Below are 22084 nucleotides of genomic sequence, written 5' to 3' on the forward strand. Positions count from 1 at the left end.
TTGTTATCCAGGCCCTCATAAGTAGCAGAAGAGCAAAGTCCGGCTCTTAATGGGCGAGATGGTATTAAACTACCTTTGACCCACAACTGCTAGTCAAACTCTTTGCTCTTTGAAAGACTCCACTGCTTTCCAAGAAAGTTGCAATCTGTGCACACGTTCTATACGTGGGTGAGTAGCCTTTCCACAGAGTAGACAGGAAGCAGGACACCTGAAAAACCTCAATGTGCCATCCAGAATCTAAGCCAACCTCCACCACTGCTGCTGGAGACAGTTTGGGAATGATTCCCTCCAGCTGGGCCTCCAAATCAAGTCCCCATCTTGTGTAAAGAAAGACTTCCGGAAGCAGATTGCCAAGCAAACAGGCCAGTTAATTCTCCGTCATCCAGGTCAGAGTTGTCCCAAAGGTGCTTCTTTTGTTTTTCTTTGAAGATGTTTTGCTTCTCATCCAAGAAGCTGCTTCAGCTCTGGACTAAACTCCTTCAGAGGAATTCCACCCTGCTAGAAGTATGTGGACGATACTTGGGTCAAGATCAAAACACAGGAATTGGAAGTGTTCCCCAAAACGTCTGAACTCCGTGGACAGATACATCAAATTCACATGAAAACAGAGCTGAAGAAGCTCCTTAGATGAGAAGCGAAATGTCTTCAAAGAAAAACAAAGTCCAGTTGCGTGGCATCCTTCCCACCACACATCCCTCTGCCACCAGTCAGGAGCTAAAGGGAGGTGTAAACTTCTGCCAGTATCTGTGAGTTGCCCAGCTTTGCCAAAGGAATCCTTTGTACACACCTTACTGATAGGTCTGCGATCTAGAATTCCACCTTGACTTCAATTCTTGCCAGAATCATGGCAGAAATTTTAGATTTGGGTTGCGAAAAGAGGAGTCCCAAATGCTTGTGCCAGGTAGCGCTTTTAATGTTTTTTATATTTATCAGGGTAACGAAGTACATTTGGAAAACGGGCTTTTCCCAAGAGCTCTTTAATTAAAAACTCCAGAGGAAAAGAAAGCAGGAAGAGGGCGTTGTGTCATTGGAAAACTATACTTGAAACTAATGTTCTCGTGCTTGGAGGAAATATTAAACTTAGAAAACCATGAAGAGATTTTGTTGTGTTATTTTTGTTTTGTACTGTGTGTGTGCTTGGGAACTGTGACAAGCAAGGGAGGCATTCGTAAGGTCTGGAGCAGGAGGGAGGAGGCTGTAGTGTTACACTCTTTACTACCACACAAATTTCAACATTTCTTATAAACCCCTTCTTATAAACCTTGAGCAAAGAGGGAAGGGATGGTCATCAGGTTTCAGATATACAAAATAACATTTCTGTGCAGCAAGAAATCATTTGAACTTTATGTCACACCAAACAATCAGAGCCTCAGGACTCTTCTCCATTTATTTACCCATCAGTGACTTACAAGCAATGCCTCCAAGTGAAGAGGCAGCACACCTTGAATCTGTTTTGGGTGAGGGAGAAGGAGGGAAAACTTTTTTCTGACTTTTGGATTGCTTGGAAGTATCGTAATGGTCCTGACCATATCTGCACTGGACTTTGGTCTCACAGACAGATATTTATTTGCACACACATAAAACACATTTATTTAATAAATAGGATTAAAAAAACAGTTCAAACAATAAGAAAGTCCATTTTGGCAAGGACTTTTGGTGGACCTGGAAGCGGCTGAGAGGCACTGCCGTAGCCCAGAGGAAAAAAGGGTCTGGGGGCTTCTCACCGTGGTTTAACAGGCCACTGACCGTGGTCCAGTGTCCAGACCTTGAGTGAAGTCTTGTGTGGGGAGCGAAGATCTGGCTGTCACTCACTGGAAGCCCTCATCTGCTTGCAGAAGGCATCAAACTGTTGCTGTTCCAGCTCCGTCATCACCCGGTTGAGGGCATAGATCTGCAGACCAAAGGAGAGGTTAAGCCATTGTCCCCAAACTCTTCAACTCACGAAATTGTTCATCCACCCCCAAGCATTTATTATAGGAAAATAATCTGATAAAAACTATTTTAACAGTACAATACCAATACAAACAACATCTGCCTATCTTAGGTCCTTGGGAAAGGCTTGATACATGGGGAAAAATGCCAAAACCAAACATTTCCCAGACTGCACAATGAATGATAACTTAGATGGTTCCACTGACCCTTGCGGGGGGGGGGGGTTTCCTCAATATTGACATGTTTGGATTAGACCCAAAACGTCCCAGCTCTCAGGGGCAGACAAATGGAAAGCTGCCAATAGGATTCCCTCCCACAAAAAACAGAGGCTTGCCTTGCAACCGTTTTAGGGCCTAGAGCAGGGGTGGGGAACCTTAGCTCTTTTATGACTCGTGGACTTCAACTCCCAAAATTCCTGAGCCGGCATGGCTCAGCTTGGAAACCTCTCCCTTTCCCCTCAGCGTGGCTGGCTCAGGAATTCTGGGAGTTGAAGTCCACCAGTCATGAAGGGGCCATAATTCCCCCATGCTGGCTCAGGAATTCTGGGAGTTGAAGTCCATGAGTCACAAAACAGCCAAGGTGGCCTACCCCTGGGCTAGAGAAAAGAAGTCTTCCAGTTCCCCTTGGCCTACCCAAAATTATTTGATCTTTATCCCACCTTTATTACCTAACACAGGTAGTCCTTGACTTACAACCATTCATTTAGTGACCTTTCAAAGTTACAACGGCACTGAAAAACATGACTTATGACCGTTTTTGACACTTATGACTGTTGCAGCATCCCCACGGTCACGTGATCAAAATTCAGACGTTTGACAACTGGCTCACATTTATGACGGGTCAGTATCTGTGTGTGTGTGTGAGACGTGATCCCCTTTTGCCACCTTCTGACAAGCGGTCAATGGGGGAGCCGGATTCACTTAACCGTGTGGTTCACTTAACAACCGCAGTAACTTGCTTAACAAATGTGGCAAGAAAGGTCGTCAATCGGGGGCGAAATTCATTTAGCAAACGCCTCGCTTAGCGACGGAAATGTCCGGCTCAACTATGGTCGTAAGTCGAGGACTGCCTGTACTCTCACTGAGGATCAACCCCCCTGAAGAGCAAAGGGGGGGGCTTGACAAGTAGCAGCGCGCCCTATAAGTCCAAGGCTTCCCCTCCCCCAAAATCTCTCTTCAGGAGCCCCCTAAGTCAGACGCAACAGTGGCGGGGAGTTCCCCAGGCCCGGAGGCTTCTCCCCACACACACAGACACCCCGCCGTCAAGAGGGCTTCATTCCCTGTGGGGGAGCTCAGAGAGGCGTTTCGTAGGCCGCAGCCCTATTTTCAGGCGGGCCCCCGCCTCAGGGCTCTCCTCAGAGACCGCCGCCCACCTCAGCGCGCTGCCGCTGCTTCAGCTCCTGCTGGGCCGAGCGCTGCTTGGCCTTCTCCAGGCGGGCGTTGCCGCCGCCGCCACCGCCACCGCCGCCGGACCCGGGGCCCTCCTTGCCCTTGGCGGGCGGCAGCACCAGCGGCGGCGGCGGGACCTTTTCGCGGCGGCCCCCGCCGGGCTCCATCCCCCTCAGCCCGACCAAGATGGCGGCCGAGCAGCGCCTCAGCGCGCAGGCGTCACTCTTCTACCGCGTCACAGAGCCACCACCGACGACGGCGGCGCGGCCCAGAGCGGCCTCACGCACGGGCCGGGCGAGTCAGGCGCCGCTTCCGGTCCGGCCACCGGAAGTGCGGAACGCCTACCGAGAAGCGCCCGAAGGCGGAGAGAAGATCGGTTCCGTTTTAGTCTGGAGGTGTCAAGTTTTCTGGGCGGGGCCTCTACTGCGCAGGCGCCGACCGAGATCGGCGGTCTGAGGAAGAAGCTGTCATGGCGGTGCCGGCGCCGGGCTGCAGCCTGAAGGACGAGCTGCTGTGCCCGATCTGCCTGGGCCTCTACCAGGAGCCCGTCAGCTTCGGCTGCGAGCACTACTTCTGCCGCCGCTGCATCTCCGAGCACTGGAGCCGGCAGGAGGCGCAGGCGGCGCCCGCCCGGGACTGCCCCGAGTGCCGCCGGGCCTTCTCGGCGCCCGCCCTGGCGCCCAGCCTCAAGCTGGCCAACATCGTGGAGCGCTTCGCCGCCTTCCCGCCCGAGGCGGCGCTGGGCGGCGGCGGAGGGAGGGGCGGCCGGGCCGGGGGCTCGCCCTGCGGGAAGGCCCACGCCAAGGTGCGCCTCTTCTGCCTGAGCGACCGCGCCGTCGTCTGCTTCTTCTGCGACCGGCCCGCCCTGCACGAGCAGCACCAGGTCACCGGCCTGGACGAGGCCTTCGAGGAGATGCAGGTGGGGGAGGGGCAGGGGAGGGGCTTTCCTGGGGGGGCAGCTCTGGCCCCTCCCCCATGCCAGGCCAGGGGGGGTTCCCTGCCTGCCCAGGATGGGGGCCAGGCTGGCATGGGGGCAGCAGGGAGTCTGCTGTGTCTCCAGGGTGGGAGGGGCACTGCTGCTTCCCTGGGTTGGGGGGGCACTTGGGGCCCTGCCTGGCCCCCCATGCCAGGCCCTCGGGGCTCCCTGACTCCCCAGGATGGGGGCCAGGCTGGTATGTTGGTAGCTGGGGTCTGCTGTGTCTCCAGGGTGGGTGCCAGGCTGGCCAAAGGGCACTCCTGCTTCCCTGGGGAGGGGGCAGCCATGGGGGCTCCCTGTCTCCCCAGCATGGGGGCCAGGCTGACATGGGGGCAGCTGGGAGTCCCCTCTGGCCCAGGTGGGTACCAGGCTGGCCAAGGGGCATTCCTGCTTCCCTGGGGAGGGGGCAGCTGGGGCCCTGCTTTGCCCCCCATGCTTGGCCATCAGGACTCCCTGTCTCTCCTGGGTGGGTGCCAGGTTGGCATGTTGGCAGCTGGGGTCTGCAATGTCTCCAAGGTGGGAGCGGCACTCCTGCTTCCCTGGGTGGGGGGGGGGCACTTGGGGCCCTGCCTTGCCTCCCATGCTTGGCCATCAGGACTCCCTGTCTCCCCAGGATGGGTGTCAGGCTGGCATGGGGGCAGCTAGGGTCTATTATGTCTTTGGGGTGAGTGCCAGGCTGGCCAAGGGCATCTGGGGCCCTGCTCTGCCCCTGTTGTGGAGCAGCCATGGGGTGGGAGGGGCTTCCTGCTTCTCCATGGTGGATGCTCCCAGTGGGGGGGTGCCCACTCTATCCCATCCTGCCTGGGACAAGTTGGGGGCTGCCCAGACACAGCCGAGAGCCCCTCACCCCAATGCCGGTCTCATTCCAGAGGGAACTGAAGGAGCAGCTGCAGACCCTCCAGGACAGCGAGCGTGGCCACACGGAGGCCCTGGCTCTGCTGAAGCACCAGCTGGCCGAGACCAAGGTAAGGGCCGGGCAGGGGCTCTGCCCCGGGCGTTCCCATCCCCTGGGGACCGGGACTCATCCGGTGCCTACCTGCCTGTGTCTTCCAGTCCTCGGCCAAGAGCCTGCGGGCCACAATCGGCGAGGCCTTTGAGCGGCTGCACAGGCTGCTGCGCGAACGCCAGAAGGCCATGCTGGAGGAGCTGGAGGCCGACACGGCCCGGACGCTGACCGACATCGAGCAGAAGATCCAGCGCTACAGCCAGCAGCTGCGCAAAGTGCAAGAGGGCAGCCAGATCCTGCAGGAAAGGCTGGCGGAAACCGACAAGCACAGCTTCCTGGCCGGCATCGCCTCTCTCTCGGAGAGGTGGGGGGGGGCTGTGGGGGCGGAGCCAGGGTGCGGGGCAAGGGGCACCGCAGTGGCTAACCTCAGTCTCCTTTCCCACCCCCACCCACCCCCCAAGGCTGAAGGGGAAGATCCACGAGACTAACCTCACCTACGAAGACTTCCCCACTTCGAAGTACATGGGGCCTCTGCAGTACACCATCTGGAAATCCCTCTTCCAGGACATCCAGCCAGGTGAGCAGGCTCCTGGCCCAGGTAGAGAGCAATAGCAGCTGGACTTATATACCGCTTCACAGCGCTTTGCAGCCCTCTCTAAGCGGTTGACAGAGTCAGCATATTTGCCCCCAACAATCGGGGTCTTGAGCCGGTCAGGATCAAACTCCTGGCTGTGGGCAGAGTTTGCCTGCAATGCTGCATTGTAACACTGCACCACCACAGCTTCTTTCCTTCTTATTTTCCTTCCTTCCTTCCTTCCTTCCTTCCTTCCTTCCTTCCTTCCTTCCTTCCTTCCTTCCTTCCTTCCTTCCTTCCTTCCTTCCTTCCTAATAAGACTTCACAGTGCTTTACAGCCTCCTCTAAGCTGTTTACAGAGTCAGCATATTTGCCCCCAACAATCGGGGTCTTCATTTTACCGACCTCGGAAGGATGGAAAGCTGAGTCAACCTTGAGGCAGTCAGGATCGAACTCCTGGCAGTGAGCAGTAAATTAGCCTACAATCCTGCATTCTAACCCCTGCACCACCATGGCTTCCTTCCTTCTCCTTATTTCCCTTCCTTCTCATCCTTCCTTCCTTCCTTCCTTCCTTCCTTTCCTTCCTTCCCAAGCAATAAGACTTATATACCGCTTCACAGTGTTTTGCAGCCCTCTCTAAGGGGTTTACAGAGTCAGCCTTTTGCCACTAATAATCTGGGTCCTCATTTTACCGACCTCGGAAGGATGGAAGGCTGAGTCAACCTTGAGCTGGTGAGACTCGAACTGCCAAACTGCTGGCAGTCAGCAGAAGCAGCCTAATCCTGCATTCTAACCAGTGTGCCACCATCGATGGTAAGGAAGGCCACCCCGGGCCTTCAGACATCCAGATGGCAATTTAACCTCTCCCAAAGGAATTCACTCCCCACGCTTATCCTATTTGGCGTTGACTTCTCTGTGGTGACCCCCTCTCCATCCAGGTGACCTCACTCTGGCTTCTCTCTTCCCTCCCCCAGTGCCTGCCACGCTGACCCTGGACCCGGCCACCGCTCACCAGCGCCTGATCCTCTCCGACGACTGCACCATCGTCTCCTACGGCAACTTGCACCCGCAGCCGCTGCAGGACTCGCCCAAGCGCTTCGACGTGGAGGTGTCGGTGCTGGGCTCGGCGGCCTTCAACAGCGGCATCCACTACTGGGAGGTGGTGGTCTCGGAGAAGACCCAGTGGATGATCGGGCTGGCCCACGAGGCCGTCACCCGCAAGGGCAACATCCAGATCCAGCCGAGCCGCGGCTTCTACTGCATCGTCATGCACGACGGGAACCAGTACAGCGCCTGCACTGAGCCCTGGACGCGGCTGAACGTCAAGAGCAAGCTGGAGAAGGTGGGGGTCTTCCTGGACTACGCCAAGGGGCTGCTCATTTTCTACAACGCGGATGATATGGCGTGGCTTTACACCTTCCGGGAGAAGTTCCCGGGGAAACTCTGCTCCTACTTCAGCCCCGGACAGAGCCACGCCAACGGGAAGAACGTGCAGCCGCTCCGGATCAACACCATCCGGATCTAAGGACTCTCCTGGTCTCGTCTCTTCCCGGCGCAGAAGGGAGAAATTAGCCCGATGCTGGCAAAATGTGAGCTTGTCTGGAATAATTTTTCCAGCTGCCAGGACTGAACAAGCAGGGAACCGGGCTGGTCAGGATTCCCCTAGGCGGGCAGAGCGTGGAAAGCAGCTCTCGTGAACGATGGGCCTTGGACTCCCTCCGGGGGGGATCTAAGACGCTTGCCGCTTCCCAGACGCAGTGAGGAAGGGTATAATGGGGAGTTGGGGGGGGGGCTTTTAAGGTGGAGGGCTGTCTTGTGTTCTCATTGTCGGCCTTGTTCGGGCAACTCTTTTGTTTTTGCATGCTTTTCCCCCTGTCCTGTCATTTTTGCAAAAAGTGGGGAGGGAGACAGGGAAAGAGGGAGGGAAGGAAGGCCCACACTACGGATCTGAACTGGTTTTTAATTCCTGCTTCTTAGCCGGGCAGGAAGCGGAGGGAACAAGCAGACCAGCCAGAAAATAAATAGGGCTAACGGGTCTTTAACGTTCAATGGGAGGTTTGTCTTGTAACCCCTAGGATGTGTTTGTTGTAAAAAGGGGGGGGGGGGAATAGAATTATTGGCTGTTTACGGTGTTAAACGAGAGGCTTGGTTCCACGCTGGCCAGCCTCCGCATTCAAAGACTTGAGGGACGAGGCTGCTTTAGCTGCGTCTACGCAAGCATAACCTGACTGCTGAATTAATTGATCCCTGTTCTGGGTATCCTGAATGTGGGAACCCTCCAAAGTCAGCAGGGTCTGCGCTGACCTGTGTGGTTAAAAGCAAAGCTGTCCCGTTTCAGAATACAAGTTGTCAGGAAGGAAAACTTGGTGCTAAATGCAACTGTTAACATGTGACCACACTCCAAGCTGGCCACAAGAGGGCAGCATTGGCTTAATTCATGCTATTAAATGGGAGGGGGGGCTGCCAGGGTGGGGTGTAAAGGGGGTGTCTGGAGGGGGAAGGGGAGGAAAATGTTACTGGATGGGTTTGGGCAGGGGGACGGCCAGAGAATTCAGCTGGGGCTTCCGTGCCAGAGGGGAGCTTTTTTATGTACACCTTTACCCCGAGTCTGTAATTAAAAGATTGTCCAGTAGATGGAGCTGTCTCGTAAGGCTTTATGTTTTATGAATTTTGGGGGGGGGAATGGTAGGAGGCTGATGGGGGCCGTCGGGAAGGCTGAGCCAGAACCGAGCGATTTTAGGCTCCATTTCCGCGCTGCATTTGGTGCCCTGCTCTCCCTTTTTGTTCTTCTCTGTGCCTGGCACCCCAAAATCCAGACACTGGGGTGCCGCAAGCTTGGCCGAGATGCTGGTTGTCGGGATGAAAGGAAATTCCAGCCAGGTTTTGTCTAGCAACACCCCTTTTGTTCAAGGCCTGCAGCATTATCTGCATCCACATAGAAGAGTTGTTAAATCCGCCCGTTTTCTACAACGCCACTGAACCCTCAAACGGGACAGATTCGGGCAGCCTAAGAGAGCCGCAAAAAGAATCCCACATTAAATTAACCAAGTTTAGGGGATTAGGTGGGGAGCGAAACAAGAATTTTTTTTCCCTTCTGCTGAAAGCGTTCGTGTCTTCGGTCTCTCCGTTGCTCCCTCCCAGTGGCTTTTCCCCCCCCACCAAAAACTATCTCTCCAGAACAGCCGGGTCTCCTTCCAATCCAAGCTGAAAAGCTTTTAGTTCAACCTCAAACTTTCCTCTCTCTCCCCCCCCCCAAATTTCCTCAGGTAAGCTGTTATTCTGGCTGTGGAACGGTGCGTGAGTTTGTGGGGGGCAAGAAGTCTTACTAGCAGCACCAGAAGTGGTTTGTTCAAAGGGATAATAAAAATACGAAATCGTTGCTGCAAGTCCCTCTTCGGGAAGGAACACCACACTCTGCAACACCCCCCCCCCAGCACACGCTCTGCAAAAATGGCCAGGCCACAACCGTTTGTCACCTCGTTTTTATTCCTGTTGTTCCACAGTGGCCCCCCTCAACAAAGGCCGAGAGCTGCAACACGCACCCCCACCTGTGCGGAAGGGGCTTTGTCTTGGCTACATTAGAGGAGGGAAGGGAAGGAAGGAAAATAGAGAGGGAGAAAGGAAGAAAGGGAAAGGCAGAAAAGAAGAAAGGGAGAAAAGAATGAGTGAGTGAATGAGAGAGAGAAAGAAAGAGGAAGGAAGGAAGGAAAATAAAGAGGGAGGGAGAAAGGAAGAAGGAAAGGCAGAAAAGAAAGGGAGAAAAGAATGAGTGAGTGAGTGAGTGAGTGAGTGAATAAGAGAGAGAAAGAGAAAGGAAAGGAAGGAAGGAAGGAAAATAAAGAGGGAGGGAGAAATGAAGAAAGGGAAAGGCAGAAAAGGAGAAAGGGAGAAAAGAGTGAGTGAAAGAGGAAGGAAGGAAAATAAAGGGAGGGAGAAAGGAAGAAAGAAAGGCAGAAAAGAGGGAGAAGGAGAAAAGAAAAATGAGAAAGAAAAGGAAGGAATTGGGGGGGGCGAAGAAAACCCACACCACACACACAGTTGTCAGGACACCCAGTTGGGTCCTGCAAACACTCCTTAAAGAGGTTAAGAGTCTTGTGTCCAATCAACACAACACGCTTCTCTGTAGTGTTCAGACAGACAGTTTTTTTCCCCGCAGCACCCGCTGACCCGCACGGTTCCTCAAGCAGGCCGGCTCCGGCAGGTCCGCCAGGCACAGAGAAGGCCGACGTGTGTGTGTGTGAGAAACCGGCTCCCCCTCTCGTCTTCCCGGTGAGCGGCGGCGGCCCCCCTCTCAGGGGACCACCTTCCACCAGCTGAAGGCAAAGGGCTTCCGCTGGACGTTGGTGCCGCAGTGGACCTCTCCCAGGAGCTTGTGGTAGGAGGAGATGTCGTCGATGAAGGTGCAGGCCAGGCCCAGGGGCTCCAGCAGGGAGGAGACGTGCTGCTCCAGGCAACACTCCCCCTCAATGATGGGCCCAAAGGGTTTGGGGACGCCCAGGTCTCGGGACAGCACGATCATGTTCACCTGAGAAGGCAGAGCGAAAGGGAGGGCTAAACAAGGGAGGGGGGCACCACGCTAGAGAAAAGCCAAGCCCAGGAGGAGTTGGGTCGGGGGGTGAGGGAGAGGATTTTGGGGGGGGGGCAGAAATGGCCTTGTGTTTCGGAAGCCGGCTGGGGAGGGGATAAGCGAGCACCTGGCAGGACACGGCCCTTAAGAGCCGCGGTGGCGCAAAGGTTAGAATGCAGAATTGCAGGCTGGCTCTGCCCACTGCCAGCAGTTCGATCCCAAGTCAATGGTTGGCTCAGCCTTCCGTCCTTCCAAGGTCGGTAAAATGAGGAGCCAGATTGTGGGGGGGGGGGGGCAATGGGCTGGGTCTGTAAAGCGCTCAGAGAAGGCTGCAAAGCAGTGTGAAGCGGGATATAAGTACTATTGCTGTCCCTCCCTCCTTTCCTTCCTTCCTTCCTTCCCTCCCTCCCTCCTTCCCTCTCTCCCTCCCAGTATTGCAGGCTGACTGCCCACTGCCAGGAGTTCGATCCTGACCTGCTCAAGGATGACTCAGCCTTCCATCCTTCCGAGGTCGATAAAATGACCCAGATTGTTGGGGGGGTCAACAGGCTGACTCTGTAAACCGCTTAGAGAGGGCTGTCAAGCACTGTGAAGCGGTATATAAGTCTTTTAAGTGCTGTGGCTATTATCCGCCCTCCTAGATAATGCAAGGAGGCAGAACAGCAGCTGACCTGCAGCCACCACCTCCACAGGTCCCTTTCAGCATCCCCAAGGCTGCCATTCCTGATTATTATTATTTTTTGGGGGGGGGGCTTTCCTCACTCCGTCCATCGGGCCCACCCAAACCCAGGTCAAACTCAGGTCCCAATGTCTGCAGGGACTGGTTTTGCAAGAAGCAAATGTGCAATTTTTAAAAAGGTGAGAAGGGGGGGGGGCAAAGGAAGGTCCAAACAGGTGTTGCCAAGACTTGGTGGGGCTGGGGGCTTGGAGAGCAGTGTGCCCCCCTCCCCCAGGCTCACCATGTTGGGAAAGTAAGCCATTGCTTTCCCTTCTCTGTCCATCTTGAAGAGGGCGGGCAGGTCGATAATGTCTTCCTCTTTCAGGCCCAGTTCCTTCTTGAGGATGTCGCGGTTCCAGTCGATGCACCTCTGGGGGGGGGGAGGAAGCAGAGGCCAGACCCAGGATTAGGAGACCCCCAAACAGCCCCCTCCCCACTTCTCTGTCAGATGGGGTCCTCCTGGGGTGGGGGGCTCTTCACTCACGGGAAGCCACAGCTAGAAGGACACGTCGTAAGATGGGAGAAATGCAACCCCAAAAAGATCCACGAGAAACTACAGGCAGTCCTCAATTTACGGCCACACACAGCCGAGCCGAAAAATTTTATGTTGCTAAGTGAGACATTTATGGAGCGAGTTGGGTCCCGTTTTGGGGACTTTTCTCGCCACGGCTGCTAAGCGAATCACTGCAGTTGCTAAGTTAAGCCACATGGTCGCTAAGTGACTCTGGCTTGACTTTGCTTGTCGGAATAGAATTATGGGTCTTTTGTCATTGTTTAACTCGCAACGAAATTAAATGCTGTCCACCGTGCACACTGCACACAAGTAAAAACCACAAATAAGAACATACACATCCTTCGCATTCTGTTCACCATTGCGCTGCCCCTAATACTGCAAGGTCCCTTGCTTGAGCAGGGGGTTGGACTAGAAGACCTCCAAGGGCCCTTCCAATTCTGTTATTCTGTTATTTTGCTCTGATTATGGTTTTCTCAAATCTCTTTTGACCCACCAAAGTTAGAAGGTGACCAGGAATAAAGCATAAGGGGATTTAGAGAGGCAAATGGAAAGCAAAGTTACACACACACACACACACACACACCCCTCCCTGCAAAGCCTCACCTGCACATACTGGTTCTCCTGCACCATAATCTCGTTGGAAAGGACCTTGTTGATGGTGACGCGTTTGGTGTCTGTGCCAGAGTATCCTGGAGAGAGAGAGAGAGGGAGGGAGAGAGAGAGAGAGAAAGAGAAGGAGAGAGAGAGAGAGAGAGAGAGAGGAAGAGAAAGAAGGGAGAGAGGAAGGGATGGACAGGAGGAAGGGAGGGAGAGGAAGGGAGAGAAGGAGGGAGAGAGAAGGAGGAAGAGAAAGGGAAGGAGGGAGGGAGAGGAAGGGAGGGAGGGAGAGAAAGGGAAGGAGGGAGAAAGGGAGGGAGGGAGGGAGAGAAAGAACGGAGGGAGAGGGAGGGAGAGAGAAAGGGAGGGAAGGAGAGAAAGAGGAAGAGAGGGAGGGAGAGAGAAAGGGAGAGGGAGGGAGAGAGCGAGAGAGAGAGAGCGTGCAGACGTGAGGGGTTGTGTCCTCCTGTGGATGACCACAATGTGGGAGGCGCAAGAAAAAACCCTCCACTTTTTCAGACCCCTTCAAAGCCCACCTGCCCCTGGCCAGGAAGGCAGAACCGGCGAAGCAAAGGCCGCAGCCAGGCAGTGCCCAGGGACCCCCGGGCCTGGCAGCTGATCTCTGTTGGAGTCGACTCCCCTTCGTGGAACTGGGAAGCCCGGTGATTTACGTCCCCTTCACCTCCTTTTCAAATGAAGAGGAATGGCCCACTTGGGAGGCAAGTTATTGCTGTCGGGCAATAAAATGTCACCCTTTTCGGGATCGCCCCCCACCTGCTCCGGGCGCTGCTCTTCCTGGTCCCTCACTAGCTCTCCGATGGAGCCACCTGCCTCCACTAGGATCGCAGCCCTGCCCGCCCGCTGCACACCCTCGCGGCCGAAAAAGCTGCCGGTCCCACGCATCTGCTTTAGAGCCCGGGGTAAAAGCGGGCGCATAAATGCCACCGCATCCTTTCCTGTCCAGACACCTAGTTTGCAGCTTCTGCAGCTGGTTTCCAGCAGATGGCAGGGCTGTGCAGAAGCGCACACACCCCGATGCGTTGGCCATGCTCCCTCCGGCACACAAATTGCACTGCTGCTGGCACACACTTGCAGGCTTCCTCCAAGTCTTAAGGAAGAGCACCTCACTAGTGTTCACTCCGTTTCTGCTGCCTCCCCCCCGCCCCACCAGGCAAATATCTGCACCTGGGGATGCTGGAGACTGCCCACCTTTAAACATGGTGGCTTCTCCATGGCCTTCTTTCTGCTTTTCTCTGAAGAACTTGTAGCAGGCGGAGGGGCTGGCCATGAGCATCCGGAATTGCTGGGGGAAGGAAGGAAGGAGGAGGGGGCCGGTCAGATTGGGGGAGGGGGCAGGTGGCACGGGTGAAGTGAGACCCTCCCTGCTTCCCAGACGTCGGGCATCCGGCGGCACCCACGTTTAATAAATTGTTATTATTATTATTACTGTTATTCATCTCGGGGGTTGGAGCAACCCAGCGGGAGGCCCTCTTTGGAAGCCCAGCGGAGAAGGGCGCCAGAAAGCCATGCCCACTGGGAGAAGGCGGGGAGAGGAAGCAGGAAAGGGGAGTTGTGCCCGTCTTGCCTTCTTGCCAGGGCTGGGAACGAAGGTCACAAACTCGTCCACGTGGCCGACGGTCAGCCAGTCTGAATACAGCTCCACCGGGGACTGGACCCGCTGGGCATGGAGGAAGTTGCGGATCACCTTGGTCATACGGCGTCCCCCAGAGCTGGAAGGGAGGGAGGGAGGGATGAGAGTAGAATGGGTGGACAGAAGGAAGGAAGGAAGGAAGGAAGGAAGGAAGGAAGGAAGGAAGGAAGGAAGGAAAGAAGGAAGGAAGGAAGGAAGGAAGGAAGGAAGGAAGGAAGGAAGGAAGGAAGGAAGGAAGGAAGGAGAATGGGTGGACAGAAGGAAGGAGAGGGAGGGAGGGAGAGATGAGGTGAGATGAGAAGAATAATTGGGTAGACGGAAAGAAGGAAAAAGGGTTCGTGGGAGGAAGGAAGATAGAAAGGGAGATGAGAGAATGGTTGGATGGATGGAAGGAAGGAAGGAAAAGGGATGAGAGAAGAATAGTTGGGAGGGAGAAGGGAGGAAGAAAGGGAGGGAGGGATGAGAAGAATGGGTGGACAGAGAAGGAAGGGAAGGAAGGAGTGACGGAGGGATGAGAGAAGAATGGGTGGACAAAAAGAAGGAAGAAAAGGGAGGGATGAGAGAAGAATGGATGGACAGAAGGAAGGAAAGGAAGGGAGGGAGGGAAGGATGAGAGAAGAATGGGTAATAGAAGGAAAAAGGAGAGGGTGGGAGGAAGGAAAATAGAGATGCGAGAATGGGTGAACAGAAGGAAGGAAGGAAAAAGGGAGGAACGTAGAAAGGGAGAGATGAGAGAATGGTTGGATGGAAGCAAGGAAGGAAGGAAAAGAGGGGTGAGAGAAAAATGGTTGGGTAGAAGGAAGGAAGGATAAGAGGGAGGGATGAGAGAAGGAAAGAAACGAGAGAAGGAGGGGAACGGTGAGTGTGCTGCCATAATATGCCTACAAATAAATAAAGTGCATTTCCCAGCTTCCCCAAACCTCTCCCGCTTACGTGGGGAAGCTGCTTCCAGTGAGGATCCTGCCCAGAGGATACTCCTTCCCGTGGACGGAGACCGGGGGGCTGACTTCCAGGTTCCCAAAGGAGTCCAAGCTGGTGACGACCTCAAAGAGGGGCTCCTGGGTCACGTAGCCGAAATCGGGGCCCTGGGGAGGGAAAGCGAGAGGGGGAAAAGTTTCCTGGCCAACGTCTCCCCCAACAGGGAGAGGGATCCGAGAGCCCTGCGTCAGGTCTGCCACCGCAAACGCTTCGACCCGCTTCCCTCCGCTGGCATCCTGCCCTAAAACGTGGGAGGGGGAGAGAAAGGAAACGCAGTGGGGAGGGGCGACAGGAATCAGAGGTGCCAATCCGGAAGAGACTAAGGGCAGGAGCGTGAGAACGGAATGTGAAGTAACACCAACGAGGCACCAACCTTAAAGCGGTTACCAAAACGCCAAATTCAAATATAGTCCTCAAGGTACGACCACAACTGAGCCCAGAATTTACGTTGCTAAGTGAAACATTGGTCCAGTGAGTTTTGCCCCGTTTTAACGACTTTTCTTGCCACGGTTGTTGTTAAGCGAAACTCTGCGTTTGTTTCGTTAGTAGCCCGGTTTGTTCAATGAATCTGGCGTCCCCGTTGACTTGGCTTGTCCGAAAGTTGCGAGACTGGATCACGTAACCATGGGAACGCTGTGACCGTCCCGAGTCGGTTGCCGAGGGTTTGAATTTGGATCACGTGACCCGTAGAGGTGCTGCAACGGTCGTTAAGCGTGAGGAACGGTCACAGGTCTGTGTAACTTTGAACAGTCACTGAAGGAACTGTTGTAACTAGAGGACTAGCTGTATTATTGGGCACTCGTGAATGGTCATTGGGGAGGGCCCGGGAAACATGAAAAAGGCAGGTTTTGAACGGGAACATTCAGATCCGGCTCTGTTTGTGCTGCAACTACTTGGCTTTAGTAAAAGGATCCCTTTTGCTACAAATGGAGTCCAGGGTCTTTCTTTCCTAAAGGTCCCAGCTGGGACAGGCCTGACGCCCCGGCATTGCATTGCCTGCAGGCACACGACGGATTCCACGGGAAGATTCGGGCCACACGAGATCCTTGGCCGGCACTGCGATGCCTTTTGAAAAAGATTTCTTCACATCGGCCTTTTTTTCCTCCTGCATTAACACTTTTCATAATGTATTTGAAGGAAGGGAGGAAGGAAGGAAGGAAGGAAGGAAGGAAACAATGGGAGGGAGGGAAGGAAAGGAAGGAAGGGAGGGATGGGATCAATGGGAGGGAGGGAGGGAGGGAAGGAAGGGAATTGAAGGAAGATATTAAAGGAAGGAATTGAAGGTAGGGAGGAAGGAAGGAAGGAATGGAAGGAAAGAGAAAGAAAAAGAAAGAAAAAGAAATCGAAGAAAAGGAAGTAAGGAAAGAAGGGAGGAAGGGAGGGATGAGAGTAGAATGGGTGGACAGAAGGAAGGAAGAAAGGAGGGAAGGAAGGAAAGGGAGGGAGAGAGGGATGGGATCAATGGGAGGGAGGAAGGGAGGGAAGGGAGGAAGGAATTGAAGGAAGGAATGGAAGGAAGAAAAGAAAGAAAGAAAGAAANAAGGAAGGAAGGAAGGGGAGGGAGGGAGGGATGGGATCAATGGGAGGGAGGGAGGGAGGGAAGGAAGGAATTAAAGGAAAGAAGGAATTGAAGAGAGAGAGGAAGGAAGGAAGAAAGGAAGGAAAAGAAGGAATTGAAGGGAGAGAGGAAGGAAGGAAGAAAGGAAGGAAAAGAAGGAAGGAAGGGAGGGAGGAATTGAAGGAAGGAAGGGAGGGAGGAATTGAAGGAAGGAAGGGAGGGAGGGTCAAAGGGAGGAAGGGAAGGAGGGAGGCACACCTGTCACTGAAGAAGCTCCTTCAGAGCTGTGGTTTCCTGTGCACAGACAGAGCCCCACAGCTTCCCCCAGCATAAAATCCGCAGAAATATCCTCCTGCGTGGTCCTCGTTCAGACCCTTCCCTGAAACGTTTCAGACGACTCAAGCCGGGCCGAGCCAAGGAGATCCGACTTAGCTGGAAAGGGGAGGCAGGCCCACCTTATCCGCCCGTCACACCTGTGGAATCTGGGCTGCCAATCCCTCTGCAGCCAAGCCACTCGTCCTGCTAGAAGCCGCTAGAGGTCTTTCCTCCTTGCAAAAAATAAATAAATCTCACTCAGGGCAGGAAGGAGGAAGAGAGCGGGACAGAAAAAGCTTTGAAATGGAGACCCACTCAAGTCCAGGGGAGGGTGCCAGGGTGGCTTTGCTATGAATTAGCCGGCTTGCATCCAGGCGATACGGGTGTAATTCCATCCACATGGGCTGCTGGAACAGACAGAGGGAAGGGCAGTCCGCCCTGCCAGGTATGCATGTCGGGATCCTGATGCCAACCACGGGCTCCAGGAGATTGGCGCCGGGTCACCTTCATCTTCGTCGCTGAGCCGAAGAAAGGAAGAAATCTCCAAGTCTGGGCAAACTCTTCTGGTTGGCACAAGATGGCCTGTCTGTGTGTGCCCACGCCGGCGTGTATGAGGCTGGAGCACTCTTGAGAGACGAAGCCAAGCGCCAGCTGACCCTACAGATTTGGGAAATCTTGCACAACTGTTTTTCCAACCTTTTGTCCTTCCAAACGGTCCCAATTCCCGTGCGTTTTTCCCGCCCGCGTCCAGGCTCTGAAAGTGGGGAGGCGAAGCAGGAGAAAGGCTTGGGTTACAGCCTCCGTTTCTGCTTGCTTCTGCTAAAAGTTAAAACAGGCAATTAACTCTCCGCGAGGTGTGGAAACAAAAGCCGCCTTCCTTCAACTTGGCTGCCCTGTTCCTTTTTTTAGCTTTCTTGCAAATTCCCCGGGGATTAGCAACCGGCATGTTGCAATCCCTCCAAGCACTTGCAACAGAAGCCTCAAACGTGTCTACATGATTTTAATGTATGTTCTACTCGTGGGGCAAAGCAGTTGCTTTAAAAAGTGGAAGGAAATCACTGCCAAGTCCTTGGCCAAAGCAGCAACATGTTTCAATCAAAATAGAGCTGGAAGGGACCTTGGAGGTCTTCTAGTCCAGCCCCCTGCTCAAGCAGGAGAACCTATACCATTTCAGACAAGTGGCTGTCCAGTCTCTTCTTAAAAACCTCCAGTGATGGAGCACCCACGACTTTTGGAGGCAAGCTGTTCCACTGGTTAATTGTCCTCACTGTCAGGAAGTTTCTCCTTAGTTCTAGGTTGCTTCTCTCCTTGATGAGTTTCCATCCGTTGCTTCTTGTCCTGCCTTCAGGCGCTTTGGAGAATAGCTTGACTCCCTCTTATTTGGGGCAGCCCCTGAGATACTGGAATACTACTATCATGTCACCCGTATTTCTTCTTTTCTCTAGACTGGCAAACTTCTTTTTTTTTACTATTTTTCTTCAAGTCAACAACTGGCGGGGCGCAAAAACAGCCAGATAAGGCCAGCAATCTCTAGAAAACTTCACTAAGTCCCAAAACGCCACCCAGATCTCTACCGACTTTTCGTCCTGCTGTTCTCTGTCCCACTGACAAATTAATTCTTCCTGGTCTCGTTTTTCCATTAAGTGCCTCTCAAGAGGCTACGGACACTGAGCTGTGGGCGAGAGAGAGCTAGCTAAGTTGCCTCGTTGGAAAATGAGAAGGCACAAAGGCAGGGGTGAGGAGAGGAAAGATTAAACAAAAGATGGGGATGTTTAATATTTAAAGCACTCTGGCTTCTAGGTTTTTTTTTTTCCCCTCTGAGTGCTTTGCCGAACAAAGTGCAGGAGGCGGATAAAAAAATTGTTTTCAAGGTTGCGGTCCGCCAACTAACCTGGATTTTTAGCAAAAGTGAGAGAGATCTGATATTTCTTTCTCCCCGTGACCAATTCAGGAGCACTTGTCCTCATTGGAGGCTGGAAAATGATGGATTCCCTATATTTAGGAACGACCAGTCCACGTATGGTAAAGAACCGTCTCCGTGAAACACTAGCGGCGTCTCGCTCTCGGCTCCGGTTACCGGTTACCCTTCAGAAACAGCCACGTGCTAGCGCCTCGCCGCAAGAGATCCGGCTAAATGCACAGGCAACCCCTCCCCCCCCCAAAAAAATTCAGGGGTGCCGAGGTGTGGGCAGGATCCATATTGGGGACCGTACAGAGTTTTTTGGGGGGGTCAGCACGTTTGCGCTGGGGGGGGCAGGAGTCCTTGATGAAGTCCTTGGCCCAGAATGTCTGGGCCCTTCAGATGCACCACTTCCATTCTTGGCAGGAGGGCTGTAGCATACGCCATCCCTAAAATATGAGCGTCCCGTTTGCGCATTCCGTTTCCGAACGCCACAAATTGACATGGGGCCTTGAAAACAACTCTCTGCAATCAGAGGTGCATTAAGGCTGGATTCCTCCTGCGTTGTGCCTGCTGGGAAAAATCCTAACACACTAGCAAGCTCCTGGGGGTTTAAGGGGCTAGAAACCTTATTTAGAGCATGGCCCCCAATCTTTTGGGCACCAGGGACTGGTTCCATAGAGAAAGGTTTTTCCACGGACTGGAGAGTGTGTAGTTTTGTGTGCTGCCTGCATCCCACGGATGGGGCTTTGCTTGTTTGTGCGGACCAGTTGCTGGCATGCTGTGGCCCGGTACCAGGGGTTGGGAACCTAATTTAGAAGGTTAAGACTAGGCCACCAATCCCTTTAGCATAGAACATAGAATAATAGAGCTGGAAGGGACCTTGGAGATCTTCTAGTCCAACCCCTTGCTTGAGCAGGAGACCCTATACCATTTCAGACAAATGGCTGTCCAGTCTCTTTTTAAAGCCTTCCGTGATGGAGCAGCCACAACTTCTGAAGGCAAGCCGTTCCACTGGTTACTTGTTCTCACTGTTAGGAAGTATCTCCTTGGTTCTAAGGTGGCTTCTCTCCGTGGTTATAGTTTCCAACCATTGTTTCTTTCCTTGCATTTTGGTGCTTTGGAGAATAGCTTGACTCCCTCTTCTTTGGGGCAGCCCCTCAAATGTTGGAATGCTGCTGTCATGTCACCCCTGGTCCTTCTTTTCACTAGACTAGACATACCCAATTCCTACAACCGTTTTTCGTAAGTTGTAGCCTCCTGGCCCCTAATCATCTTTNAAGGAAGGAAGGAAGGAAGGAAGGAAGGAAGGAAGGAAGGAAGGAAAGAGGGAGAAATGAGAAGAATAATTGGGTAGACAGAAAGAAGGAAAAAAGGTGGGTGGGAGGAAGGAAGGAAGGTAGAAAGGGAGAGATGAGAAAATGGTTGGATGGAAGGAAGGAAAAGAGGGATGAGAGAAAAGTTGGGAGGGAGGGATGAGAATGGGTGGACAGAAGGAAGGAATGATGGAGGGATGAGAAGAATGGGTGGACAAAAAGAAAATGAAGGAAGGAGGGAGGGAAGAATGAGAAGAATGGGTAGATGGAAAGAAGGAAAAAGGGTGGGAGGAAGGAAGATAGGGAGAGATGAGAGAATGGGTGGACAGAAGGAAGGAAGGAAAAGGAGGAAAGTAGATGAGAGAATGGTTAGATGGAAGCAAGGAAGGAAGGAAAGGAGGGATGAGAGAAGAATGGTTGGATAGAAGGAAGGAATGAAAAGAGGGAGGGATGAGAGAAGAATGGTTGGGTGGAAGGAAAGAAACGAGAGAAGGAAGGGAACGGTGAGTATGCTGCCATAATATGCCTACAAATAAATAAAGTGCATTTCCCAGCTTCCCCAAACCTCTCCCGCTTACGTGGGGAAGCTGCTTCCAGTGAGGATCCTGCCCAGAGGATACTCCTTCCCATGGACAGAGACCGGGGGGCTGACTTCCAGGTTCCCAAAGGAGTCCAAGCTGGTGACGACCTCAAAGAGGGGCTCCTGGGTCACGTAGCCGAAATCGGGGCCCTGGGGAGGGAAAGCGAGAGGGGGAAAAATTTCCTGGCCGACGTCTCCCCCAACGGGGAGAGAGATCCGAGAGCCCTGCGTCAGGTCTGCCACCGCAAACGCTTCGACCCGCTTCCCTCCGCTGGCATCCTGCCCTAAAATGTGGGAGGGGGAGAGAAAGGGAATGCAGTGGGGAGGGGCGACGGGAATCGGAGGTGCCAATCCGGAAGAGACTAAGGGCGGGAGCATGAGAACAGAATGTGAAGTAACACCAACGAGGCGCCAACCGTAAAGCGGTTACCAAAATGCCAAATTCAAATATAGTCCTCAAGGTACGACCACAACTGAGCCCAGAATTTACGTTGCTAAGTGAAACATTGGTCCAGTGAGTTTTGCCCCGTTTTAACGACTTTTCTTGCCACGGTTGTTGTTAAGCGAAACTCTGCGTTTGTTTCGTTAGTAGCCCGGTTTGTTCAATGAATCTGGCGTCCCCGTTGACTTGGCTTGTCCGAAAGTTGCGAGACTGGATCACGTAACCATGGGAACGCTGTGACCGTCCCGAGTCGGTTGCCGAGGGTTTGAATTTGGATCACATGACCCGTAGGGGTGCTGCAACAGTCATTAACCGTGAGGAACAGTCACAGGTCTGTGTAACTTTGAACAGTCACTGAAGGAACTGTTGTAACTAGAGGACTAGCTGTATTATTGGGCACTCGTGAATGGTCAGTGGGGAGGGCCCGGGAAATATGAAAAAGGCAGGTTTTGAACGGGAACATTCAGATCCGGCTCTGTTTGTGCTGCAACTACTTGGCTTTAGTAAAAGGATCCCTTTTGCTACAAATGGAGTCCAGGGTCTTTCTTTCCTAAAGGTCCCAGCTGGGACAGGCCTGACGCCCCGGCATTGCATTGCCTGCAGGCACACGACGGATTCCACGGGAAGATTCGGGCCACACGAGATCCTTGGCCGGCACTGCGATGCCTTTTGAAAAAGATTTCTTCACATCGGCCTTTTTTTCCTCCTGCATTAACACTTTTCATAATGTATTTGAAGGAAGGGAGGAAGGAAGGAAGGAAGGAAGGAAGGAAACAATGGGAGGGAGGGAAGGAAAGGAAGGAAGGGAGGGATGGGATCAATGGGAGGGAGGGAGGGAAGGAAGGAAGGGAATTGAAGGAAGATATTAAAGGAAGGAATTGAAGGTAGGGAGGAAGGAATGGAAGGAAAGAGAAAGAAAAAGAAAGAAAAAGAAATCGAAGAAAAGGAAGGAAGGAAAGAAGGGAGGAAGGGAGGGATGAGAGTAGAATGGGTGGACAGAAGGAAGGAAGAAAGGAGGGAAGGAAGGAAAGGGAGGGAGAGAGGGATGGGATCAATGGGAGGGAGGAAGGGAGGGAAGGGAGGAAGGAATTGAAGGAAGGAATGGAAGGAAGAAAAGAAAGAAAGAAAGAAA

At 53.5% G+C, this 22084-nt stretch overlaps 3 protein-coding genes across 3 annotated transcripts in view; 1 reads left to right on the plus strand and 2 right to left on the minus strand.

Annotated features, from left to right (window-relative positions):
* Positions 1-1549: 1549 nt before the first annotated feature.
* On the minus strand, positions 1550-3487 carry SVBP (small vasohibin binding protein). Its single transcript, XM_015828155.1, has 2 exons — positions 3305-3487; positions 1550-1891 (listed from the first exon to the last, which is right to left on the minus strand). The coding sequence occupies exons 1-2, from the start codon at positions 3485-3487 to the stop codon at positions 1805-1807; spliced, it is 270 nt and encodes an 89-aa protein (XP_015683641.1). The 3' UTR covers positions 1550-1804.
* Positions 3488-3506: 19 nt separating this feature from the next.
* Positions 3507-7368, plus strand: TRIM62 (tripartite motif containing 62). The gene is made up of 6 exons (XM_015828156.1): positions 3507-3696; positions 3752-4239; positions 5166-5261; positions 5350-5606; positions 5704-5819; positions 6791-7368. Exons 1-6 carry the CDS (start codon positions 3507-3509, stop codon positions 7339-7341), a joined length of 1698 nt encoding a protein of 565 aa, XP_015683642.1. The 3' UTR covers positions 7342-7368.
* A 2705-nt stretch (positions 7369-10073) lies between these two features.
* The window catches only part of PADI2 (peptidyl arginine deiminase 2), a 31335-nt gene continuing 19324 nt past the window's right edge, over positions 10074-22084 (minus strand). The window contains exons 11-16 of the mRNA XM_015828152.1: positions 20509-20660; positions 13798-13942; positions 13422-13515; positions 12219-12304; positions 11343-11471; positions 10074-10341 (exon numbers count right to left, since the gene is read on the minus strand). Of these exons, the coding sequence (XP_015683638.1) occupies positions 10108-10341; positions 11343-11471; positions 12219-12304; positions 13422-13515; positions 13798-13942; positions 20509-20660 (840 nt within the window). The 3' untranslated portion in view covers positions 10074-10107. The remainder of the gene's footprint in view (positions 10342-11342; positions 11472-12218; positions 12305-13421; positions 13516-13797; positions 13943-20508; positions 20661-22084) is intronic.

This window comes from Protobothrops mucrosquamatus, unplaced genomic scaffold, assembly GCF_001527695.2.
Source record: "Protobothrops mucrosquamatus isolate PMUCROS unplaced genomic scaffold, P.Mucros_1.0 scaffold4280, whole genome shotgun sequence".
Lineage (NCBI taxonomy): Eukaryota > Metazoa > Chordata > Lepidosauria > Squamata > Viperidae > Protobothrops > Protobothrops mucrosquamatus.